General features: G+C 55.4%; 1 protein-coding gene across 2 annotated transcripts; it reads left to right on the forward strand.

Annotated features, from left to right (window-relative positions):
- FHL3 (four and a half LIM domains 3) lies at positions 1 to 7,638 on the forward strand. 2 transcript variants are annotated; one of them, XM_070368387.1, is made up of 6 exons: positions 1 to 182; positions 4,987 to 5,217; positions 5,306 to 5,480; positions 6,303 to 6,472; positions 6,582 to 6,768; positions 6,896 to 7,638. In XM_070368387.1, exons 2-6 carry the CDS (start codon positions 5,062 to 5,064, stop codon positions 7,048 to 7,050), a joined length of 843 nt encoding a protein of 280 aa, XP_070224488.1. In that variant the 5' UTR covers positions 1 to 182; positions 4,987 to 5,061; the 3' UTR covers positions 7,051 to 7,638. The 2 variants fall into 2 exon arrangements, with proteins under 2 accessions (XP_070224488.1, XP_070224487.1); XM_070368386.1 differs by having other exon boundaries at positions 3 to 182; positions 5,044 to 5,217.
- The last annotated feature ends 3,222 nt before the right edge of the window (positions 7,639 to 10,860 follow it).

Genomic DNA, 10,860 nt, shown 5'->3' on the forward strand with positions numbered 1-10,860 from the left:
TTGGGGCCGCGCTCCCACTCGCCCACACAGTCCGTGTGCCGCCGGCAGACTGGCCGGCTGCTCGCTCGGCCCCGGCTCGGCCCAGCCCGCTGGTAGGAGCCGCCGAGGGACGCGGCCCCGGCTGCCCACCTTACCGCCCCCGCGCGTGAGCACCGCGCCCCGCTCTCGCCGCCCGCTTCGAGGTGAGCTCCCCGCCGAGCCTGGCTCCCCATCCCCGCTCCCGGCCCCCGCCCTCGGGCGGGAGGGGAGAGACGGTCAGCCGGGGGTTAAGGGTAGCCGCAGCCCCCGCCCTCTGCCCCGGGGCCCCGCCTGGGTCCGGCCGCGGGCGCCGGGAACCCGCTGGAGCCGGTGGCGCGCGGACGCCGAGCCCCGGGGGCGCCCCCCGGACCTCACCGCCCCGGGCCGCCTGGCCGGGGCGGGGGCTGCTACTCGAGTTAGGCGGGGGAGGGGGCCAAGTTTGAAATAGAAAAGCGAGAATCGAGAGAGACCGAGGGAGAGGGTTCAAGAAACCGGCTTCCAGAAAGCCCGGTGGGAGCGGGAGACCGAGACTGGACAGGAGCGGCGGCGAGCTTAGACCGGAGGGTGCAGAGATACCTGAAACAGGGGCAGAGACCGGGGCGCAGGTCACCAGGAGGCAGACCCGAGGCTTTGGGACGGGCCCAGGTTTTGTGGAGCGGAACACTTTAGGAAAAAAGCATGCAGGGACCCCAGACGTGTTGTCGGCCCAGTCTAGGGCCTTGGAGGGTTCAGCGCAAATGAAGGGCCCCTGAGCTTAAACTTTATTAGTCTTGTGGTCATCAAGCCTCAGAGAGGCCTAGAGAGACATCCAGAGACTGAAGGCAGAGACACTCAGACATACAGAGATGCTAAGAGATAGAGAAGGGCCACTGGTAAGGACCGAGACATTCCACCCTTTGGAGACACTGAGATGCCAAGACTTGGGTGAATGGAGGTAGAAATCCACAGAGGCTGAAGTTGGAAGATAGACGGTTAGAGATACAGACAGGAGAGATACAGACACGAAACATACAGACAGCTGCTGAAGTACAGACACAGACGTCCAGAGCGGAGCAGAGTTAGACACCGAGACAGATGTCACGGAGGGACGGTGACAGTTTTCAGGACAGACCCCTAAGGACTCAGGCCCCGAAAGATTGGGAGGTGAGGACGTGGGGCAACAGAACTAGGAGAGCAGCGGACCTGAGACAGTAAGACATCAAGAAGGAGCCTCACACACTGCTGGAGACAGCCCCAGCTTATTTTTAAACTCCAGTCTTGGACGCTCTGCTTCAGCCCTGGGGGACCTGGGGTGAATGAACTGTTCCTCTTCTGTCCCCAGAGCAGCTGCTGGATCCTGCTTCCCAACCCCCCTTCTACCAAACTGCTCTGACTCCCAGGCCCCCATGGTGGAGGGAGGTGGGGAGAAGAGAGTGAAGAGTTTGGGGTTGATGCCTGGTAGCAAGGATGAGGCGGGGGGAATTTGATTTCTCCCCTCAAGTGTCTTGTCAACTCCTGAAAACTGGGGGAGGAGGGATCAGTTCTGATTGTGAGTCACAGCTGTGGGACCTGGCCAGGGTCCTCATGGACAGTGGGGGGTAGAGGGGGGCAAAGGGGTTGAGCGGTTGGCAGGGGTACTTGGAAAGACTTCTGGATGTCTTCCAGTCTCAGGGCCGGCAGCTGGGGAGAAGAGCCAGGCTCTTGTACAAGTGACATCACCCAGCATCTCCTGTCGTCGTCCCCCCCCCCTTAAATACTGAACACCCCCTCCCCCACCGTTTCTAGGGAAATGAGAAAAGGCTCCCAGCTGGGAGGCAGGGGACCTGGACTCTCTGATACCTGAGTGACTTTGGGCATGCTTCTGCCTTTTCCCTGGCCTCTGTACTCAGCTGTAAAGTGAGGATGATACCCTATCCTGCCTGCCTTATGTGTGATCTGATAAATGGTAGGGGCTTCCCTGGTGGCTCAACCATAAAGAATCCGCCTGTAATGTGGGAGCTGCAGGAGATACGGGTTCAATCCTGGGAAGATCCCCTGGAGAAGGGAATGGCAACCCACTCCAGTATTCTTGCCTGGAGAATCCCATGGACAGAGGAGCCTGGTGGGCTACAGTACATAAGGATGCAAAGAGTCGGACACGACTGGAGTGACTTAGTGTGTACACACAGATGGTGGGTGGGCTTTGAGAGAGGCAAAACAGCATGCAGACGAGTATACCTGTACACCTATGTTGGAGCTTTCAGAATTATGTTCACTGGAGTCAGACTTGCCCCCACTGGTCTCAGTGAGCCCCGTAGCCTGCGCCTCTTCGGTTTCCCCAGCACAACTAGGGGGTTCCCTTTTAGTTTTCTCCCCAGGCCCACCCTGAGAATGTCAAGGTCAAGTCCCAGCCCAGCCCCCTGACCCAGGCCTGGCTGAGAAACTGTAGTCTGACCTCAGTATGAGTAAGGGGCTAATAATATCAATAAAAACACTAAGAACTACCATTTACTGACTACTTAGTATCTCCCAAGTGCTTTCCAGGTATCATCAGATTTTTTTTTTCCATCATATCCAAGTCTGGCAACAACCCTAGGAGGTAGGAGGTAGTATTAGATGGGAAAACAAGCTGAGGGAGCCTAAGTGACTTGCTCGAAATCACCTAAGTTTATATTTCACAGTTCAGGCCTTTACATACCACAGGCTGCAGCCATTTAACCAGCCATTCTGAGCTGCAGATTTGCGGGGAGGTGTCAGAAGTGTGCGTCTGAGTCAGGTGTAGAGGTGTATGTGTGTTGGTGAGGGCAGCGGCTGAGCGCCATCTGGCAGACTGAGCAGTCTCCCCCGCAACCCCCAACCAGCCATGGAGGCTCCCTTTAGCTCCCCAGCCCTGCCAGGGAAGGGGGAGGGGGGAGGGGCAGAAAAAGGGCAGAGACAGGTGGGCCTTGAGAGTGCCCTTCACTCTGTCCTCATCGGAGCCCAGCTGGACAGACTAGGGGACCAGGGAATTCTGGGAGAGAAGCCGAAGCCACGCCCATTCCCTATTTGGGGTGCCCCTGTCTCAGAGTGGTGACTGCCTCCCAGGGGGCGGACCTAGGACTAGTCTGGGCCTGGGAAGGTGGTTGCCGGGGGCCAAGCCAGGAAGGAAGGGAAGGCCCAGGGCTCTCCCAGAGTGATGCATGGCTACTCTCCACCTGTGCGGCCCCCTGCTGCACAGTGGCCGGCAGCCCAGGCCACCCTCAGATGTTGGGCCAGAAGAAACCTAGGCCTGAATGGTGGGAAGTGGACTCCACCCTCCAGCATAGCCCCCAGCCCAGGAGTCTCCACTCTGAAAACCCCAGCCCCTGGTGGCTCCTGGCCTGGAGTAAGAACTGAGTGTCCTCCCATAACAGAAGGGTACCTGCGAGCTCGAGTCACCCCTTCAGAAGAACCAGGCCCTCCAGGCCTGGGGCATCCGCTGGTGCCTCGAGTCTGAGCAACGCTTGTTGCTAGAATTTCCTGCTGGGGGTGGCTGAGAAAAGGAGGGCTTTTTCTTCAGCTTGAGCCAGGCCAGGCTCTGGGGACTGCCAGTTCCTGGGGTCTAATGAGGGGAGTGGGTTGGTGGGTCCCTTTGTGCTCCTCAGATTCATCTGCAGCTGTGAGAAGATCCCCTTCCCAGGGTCCTGGTGGTTCCTCTCCACCCAAGATCCCAGTCCTGAGAGAGCAGGCTTCTTGATGGAGAAGGCTGGGGTGGGGAGCTCTGAATTTGGGGCTCGAGATGGGAACAAGGGGCAGCAGAAGGGACCAGGAACCCCACTTCCTAATCCTCCCTACTCCCCAAGCTCCTGCTGCAGAGGCAGCTGTGTGGATGACCTCATCCCACAAACATGCTTTGTTCCTGAGAAAATGGAAAGTGTCTGAGGTTTGGTGGGGGGCTGGGTGTCTGCAGCAGCAGCTCTCCATGCTCCCCCTTGCCTGACTCCCCACCCTAGAGGGGGCCTGACTGGAGAGGAGATGTCTTCAGTGGCTCCCACTCTCTCGCCCTTCACTCCCCCAGCCCCAAACCCTTAGAAAAGCTGGAGACAGGCTGTCTTCTCCCAGAGGCAAGGGGAAGGAAATAATGACCAAGGAGATGGAAAGATTCTGGGGCTCTGCAGGCACTGCCAGGAGTGATGTCCTGCAGGAGAGAGGGCAGAGGGCACAATGCGTCATCGCCTGTTCCCCTCTCTGTCCCCAAGCATCTCGTTTCCCTTTTTTCTCCCCTGTTGCTGGCAAAACCTGACAGCTGGCCATCTGTGCTGTCACAGCTGCTGCAGATGTTGCAGGCCAAGGCTGCCCAGGCTGATGTGGCCAAAGATGCAGAGGGAAGTGGAGTGGGGTGAGGGCAGAGGGTCCAGCTGGGGAAGCTTGGCTGTGTCCAGCTTGCAGGATTTCCTTCCTGGTTAAACCTGGGCTGAGCCTCTGAAGTCCTTGTTGCTGGATTCTCCTGGGAAGGGAGGCCCAATGTCATTTCTCCCATCAGCCTCCTCCACCTCTACCATTCACTGGCCCAGCATCCTTCTTACACTCTGCTGTTTCCTGAATGGGATTGAGGCAGGGAGAGGGGGGTGGTACAAACAGCCCCATTGTCATCCCAAAGCTCCTCACTCCAGGGCTCTGGGTATGTCCCTTCCTGGGAGTCAGGAGCCAGTGAGAGTACTGTTCATACGGGAGAGGGTAGGGTGACTCCTTGCCCCAGCTCCTACAGCCTTTTGGAGACACTAAAGACAGTGGAGGCTAAACTCAGGCTAAACGTAGGGGCAGGAAATGAGTCACTGACCCAGGAAAAGCCCCCTCCCCCCAGTTCTGCCAGGGCCCAGATAAGAAAAGAACTTCTGCTTCCTGATTTTTTCCTGATCCCCCTCACCCCCAACATTAAATACAGAAATAAACATACAGGACTCTTACGTTCCCAGAAGCACCCATTCCCCATCACCATCTGCTCTGACCTGGCATTTCCTATGCCTAGTCTCTTGTTTTTTTTTAATGCAGTGTGGCTAAGCCACAGCTCCTCGGGGTGACCCCTGCCCCACCTTGTGCCCCTAACAGGGCTCACTCACAGCCACCATGAGCGAAGCCTTTGACTGTGCCAAATGCAGCGAGTCCCTGTACGGGCGCAAATACATCCAGACAGACGATGGCCCCTACTGCGTGCCCTGCTATGACAACACCTTCGCCAACACATGTGCCGAGTGCCAGCAGCTGATCGGACACGACTCACGGGTAAGGACTGGACCACGGAGGGCAGGGAGTGGGTGGAAGCTGGCAGGAGGGGGCAAATGTGCCAGCACCCTTGCCACGCTCCCTCCAGGAGCTGTTCTATGAAGACCGCCACTTCCACGAGGGCTGCTTCCGCTGCTGCCGCTGCCAGCGCTCCCTAGCCGACGAGCCCTTCACCTGCCAGGACAGCGAGCTGCTCTGTAACGACTGCTACTGCAGTGCCTTCTCCTCGCAGTGCTCTGCCTGCGGGGAGACCGTCATGCCCGGTATGTTCCCAGGGGCTCGCTCTGTGTGGGACTGGCATGCCTGGCATCTGTGTGGCATCCATGCGTGTGTGTGGGACTGGCATGCCTGTCTGATATGTACAGGGAGGCTTGATAAAGAGCTGGCCATGCCACACGTTCCTGGAAACTGTGTGCAGGATCTGTTGTGCCTCTTTGCTCTTTGGAGCTCAGCACGTGCAAGGACTGACATGCGTGATACACACCTGGGGGCTTAACACATTTGGCACACATACACGTAGTGTACTGAGATTGTCAGTGTTTGTTGCATTGGGGCTTGTGTGCAAAGACAGAAAAGACAGATACATAGAGAACTTAACACGTGTGGTGACCTGCATGGCTGATAGAATGTGGGGATTTAGAACACGTGGAACTTGGCATGATGAGGATATGTCGGGGCTTCCTATGTACTGAATGTATCATGTCTGAGATATTAGACTCACTTGCCTCGTAGATGGGGTCTTTGTGTGTGTGCTCACACTATCACATCTGGTGTATAAGGGCTTGCTTAGCATGTACTGAGTCATCGAGCCCATCACCTAGAGGCCTGGTTGCAGCTGAGGTCGTCATATTCTGGGACATGTGGGGACTTCACTTAGGCCAAACCCTCAGGTCATGTGCTTAGCCAGCATGTCTGGTGTTGGGGGAAAGTTAGCATGTGTAACATACGAGGTGGGGACCCTGGTGAAAATGGATGGACACCACTTTCAAGGCTGCGGGAGCAGCAGGGATCCTCCTGGAGGGTAGCAGAGGGTGGCACTCAGGAGCCTGGGACACAGCCTCTGATGGGACCCCTGTTCCCCACAGGGTCCCGGAAGCTGGAGTACGGAGGCCAGACGTGGCATGAGCACTGCTTCCTGTGCAGCGGCTGTGAGCAGCCGCTGGGTTCCCGTTCCTTTGTGCCCGACAAGGGCGCTCACTACTGCGTGCCCTGCTATGAGAACAAGTTTGCTCCTCGCTGCGCCCGCTGCAGCAAGGTGGGGGCAGCGTGGAGCTCCACTGCACTCGGGAGGGGGTGAGCAAGGCTCTGTTGCGGGGTGGGAATCCCCACGCCCCCCCCTTTGCTGACAGAGGCTGCTCCCACAGACGCTGACGCAGGGTGGTGTGACATACCGTGACCAGCCCTGGCATCGAGAATGCCTGGTCTGCACTGGGTGCCAGACGCCCCTGGCAGGGCAGCAGTTCACCTCCCGAGAGGACGATCCCTACTGCGTGACCTGTTTTGGAGAACTCTTTGCACCAAAGTGCAGCAGCTGCAAGCGCCCCATCACAGGTGGGTCAGGGGGTCCAAAGACGGAGTGGGTCAGGTGTAGATGGGGGGGCAGGGGACCTGGTCTCGGTGAGGCCAAGGGACAGGACCGCCCTCCAGACGGCAGCGCTAATCCTCAGCCTCCCTCCAGGACTCGGTGGAGGCAAGTATGTGTCCTTCGAAGACCGCCACTGGCACCACAGCTGCTTCTCCTGCGCCCGCTGCTCCACCTCCCTGGTGGGTCAGGGCTTCGTGCCGGACGGAGACCAAGTGCTGTGCCAGGGTTGCAGCCAGGCAGGGCCCTGAGCCAGGGCTCCGGGACTAAGGCTCCTTCTCCAGACGGCCTCTGGGACCCAGCCTCTCCCCGATTTGGGGCTCCCCTTGGGCTCCAGGATTCAGCCTCCCCACTCCAGCATCCTCAATCTGGTACTTCCTGACCCAGGGCCCCCAAACTTGGGCTCTCCCGGAGCCTTCATCATCATTCAAATCCCCTCCCCAAACCTGAACTCCAGAACTCTGTCCTCTCCCTTCAGGTCGGGCTTGCTTCCCAGACCAAGCCCTTTCCCCAAATCAGGGCTCTGTGACCCAATCCCCCTTCAACGTAGACTTGTCTCCAAAGACTTTAGGTCTCCTTTGGGTGCCTGAGAGGTCCTCAAAAGTCGAATATACTCAGGCTTGACGCTCCCCACCCCTGTCCCACTGGGATCCCCAAGGATGGGGCTGTCTGGGGCAGCACTGGGTAGGGGGTCCTAGGGTACAGGTTTTTGCCCATCCCGTGTTGTGAGTGTTTTCTCTTTTCATTTCAGCTCCATTTTGCCCAGAGATGGGCAGAGGGGTGGGTTTGGCTCGCCCCCCTGTTTCAGATTCTGCAATAAAGCAGTATGAGAAAGTGAAGGTCTCTGTTTGGCTGGAGGTGGGGGGAGCGGGCGGAGGCGGGTTGGAGGGGCAAGGAAGGTTCCTTCGCACAGCAAGGGACTCGGAGGTTCTTCCCACCTCCTCCCTGCAGGTCAGGAGGAAGCTTCCAGGCGGGGTGGGAAATCTCTCCCCAGAAAGGGGATCCCCGCCGCCGCTACCGTCCCTCTCTGGCTTAGCCGACCTCCCTTCCACCTCCCCCGCCTGCTGGCAAAGGGCTTTTTCCTCCGGTGAGGAAGGGAGGGATTTAGGGAGGTTGCGGACCGGAGCCGGGGCGGGGGCGGCTGGTGTTGGGTTCCCCGCCAGGTACAAGTCGCTCCCCTCCCTTAACAGCCCCCCAACGAACCCCACGGAGCATCCAGTGCGAATCCCGAGTCTGGGCCCAGACCCTCAGCCCCCTTCCCCCTCTTTCGTAGGATTAGCGGAGGCGGCCCGGGATCCGCTCGCGGCCGCACGTTTTTTGCCAAAAAAGGCAAGGATGCAGCTGCACGCGCCGCGGGAACATCTGGATCCGATTCCCGGCATGAATGGGTCATGGCCCCGCCCCACCGTGATTCAAGGGCGGGGGCGGGAATGAGCCCGGGGGTGGGGGGGGTGGGGGGGCTGTCCCCCAAAATGAGGCGATGGGCGGAGCGCTGCTCCCCTCTCCCGGCGTCCGACTCCCCTGCCCCTGCGCTCTCGGCGGCTTGCGATGTGGGCTCCGCGGTCTAGACTGGCGGAGCCCGACTCGTGCGTCCTGGCGGCCGGCGCGGGCTGAGCCACTGACTTCCCGCCCGCGGTCTCCCCCCGGGTGGGGGGCCCCCGGCCCGGCGGGCTGGCGGGCTGGCGGGCGGACCTTCGGCGCCCAGTGGGGGAGGGGCCCTCCGGGCCGGCAGAACCGCGTGATTATATGTATCTGAAATGAAATCCTCTCCGAAATTCTATGGGGCGGGCGTTTTTCCATTTCACAGAGGTGGAGACTGTACTTGTCAAGTTCCCAAAATAGGTAGATCCGGGGTTCTACTTTCCACGCTGCCTTCCCGGACCAATCTGAATCCTAAACTTTGACATTTTCAACAAACCTTGATGAATGCCCAGCCCACCGTGTGTGCTTATCATTAATGATTGTATGTTGACATTTTCGTCTCTCTTCCACCAGCCTCTCAGGGTTGGATTCACTCTTGCCTTGCTCACCCCTCCACACTCAGCCTCCGGCACTTAACTACATGTTCAATAAAGAACTTACCGAGGAAGAGTAGTCCAAGCATAGAAAACAGCTAATGCAAAGACCTGGAGGCCTGAAAAAACATATGGTGTATTTTGAGGAAGCAGCAGTAATTTCATTTGGAGGAAGTGCCAAAAGACTAAAGCAGCAGGCAGCAGCCAGGTCATGAAACGCTGAAAGCCAAGTGAAACAGACCTCACCCTGTGGGTAAACCAGGCAGTGGAAATCTTTAAGCAGGGGCGTGAGAGGATCACTTCGCTGCATAGTGAATAATGGATTGGAGGGGTAAGATGAGCAGGCTGGGGAGGAGGCTGGTGCAGTGGTCCAGGTGAGAGATAATGAGACAGGTGGCAGCCGGAGTGGAAAAGACAGGACTTGGTGACCGGTCTGAAGGAATGAGGAAGGAGAAGGTTTAAGGGGAAGGAAGGCATCAGGTGAATGGTGCTTAGGTGACCCACTCACCTAAGAGGAAAGGGATGTGCAGGTACAATAATGGTTCATTGATTTCAAGATAAACATTTTTCAGATTTATGACCTAAGAAACCCAGATGCAACCATATAATCAACCATGTGACATAGCTTAATTGAAAAAAAAATTTTTTTTTCTTTCATTCTTAATCGACCATAAAATAATGGTGGGGTTAGCACACTTGGTAGTGTCTCGTATGTGATAAAATATAGTAAATCCCAGACCTTTACCCTCCACCCCCCACACCTCAAAAGATACACACACTGAGTCTCTGCAATCCAGAAGAGGAATTTCTTACCTCTCTCCCAGAGGTGCAGGAGCAATTTCTGGGAATTTGTTGTATCTGGGGATCCTATCCCTAAGTTGGAGGTCTTGCTTAAATTTTTAGACATTAATATAACCTTCACAACATCTCATGAGCAAGCAGGACAAAAGTCATTATCTCTGTTATTTTTCAAATTTTCGAAAACAAAAAGCAATTTATGCTTATTGTAGAAAAATTGAAGAATACCAAAAAAAGAAGGTAAATTACAAATAACTCCTTCATATATTATGACCTCCTAGTTCTTTTTTGTTAAGCAAGCATGTGCATATATGTATTTTCATACTTAGTTTTACATGTATTTTTAAACTGAAAAGTAATACATATATATGTTAAGGAAAATTTTTCATGCTGTACTTTGGACATATACAAAGAAAAATTTCCCTCACATTCCAGAGCTTCCAGTCTGTCTCCTCATAGACAACAATGGTTTACTGTTACTTGGATATCTTTCTGGAAATAATCTCTTTGCATGTCTATTTTTATAAAAACTGTTGTGCCTCTAGTTGTTGTCACTCTGTATGACCATCTTTCCACCTGAGTTCATACAGATTTTTGAAACATCTTTATTGAGGTATGTTACATATCATAAAATTCATTCAATTTGAGTGTACAATTCAATTGAGTTCAGCAAATTTAATAGATTTGTGCAATTATCACCACAATTCAATTTTAGAATTTTTCTGCTGCTGCTGCCACTGCTAAGTCGCTTCAGTCGTGTCCGACCCTGTGCGACCCCATAGACACAGCCCCCCCAGGCTCCTCTGTCCCTGGGATTCTCCAGGCAAGAATACTGGAGTGGGTTGCCATTTCCTTCTCCAGTGCATGAGAGTGAAAAGTGAAAGTGAAGTCGCTCAGTCGTGTCCGACTCTTCGCAATCCCATGGACTGTAGCCTACCAGGCTCCTCCGTCTATGGGATTCTCAAGGCAAGAGTACTGGAGTGTTTCCTTTTCCAAGAATTTTTCTATCACCTCCAAAAGATTTCTTTTGCATTTCCTTTCCATCTCACCTCTAGCAGCAGGCAACCACTCACCTACTTTCTGTCTCTATAGATTTGCCATCTGGACATACACTGTGGTTTTTTTTTTTTTTTTTTCGTGTCTGCTTTCTTTCACATAACACGATGCTTTCATGGTTCATCCATATTGTAACATTCCTTTATTGCTGAATAATGTTCCATTGTATGGATACACCATATTTGGTTTGTA

Source organism: Bos mutus, chromosome 3, assembly GCF_027580195.1.
Source record: "Bos mutus isolate GX-2022 chromosome 3, NWIPB_WYAK_1.1, whole genome shotgun sequence".
In the NCBI taxonomy this organism is placed as follows: Eukaryota; Metazoa; Chordata; class Mammalia; order Artiodactyla; family Bovidae; genus Bos; species Bos mutus.

Bases quoted from the DNA above. Each gene is read 5' to 3' on its own strand.
- FHL3 (XM_070368387.1), top strand. From the start codon at position 5,062: ATGAGCGAAGCCTTTGACTGTGCCAAATGCAGCGAGTCCCTGTACGGG. The intron at 5,218-5,305 runs GTAAGGACTGGA...CGCTCCCTCCAG, and splicing joins TGATCGGACACGACTCACGG to GAGCTGTTCTATGAAGACCG. The intron at 5,481-6,302 runs GTATGTTCCCAG...TGTTCCCCACAG, and splicing joins CGGGGAGACCGTCATGCCCG to GGTCCCGGAAGCTGGAGTAC.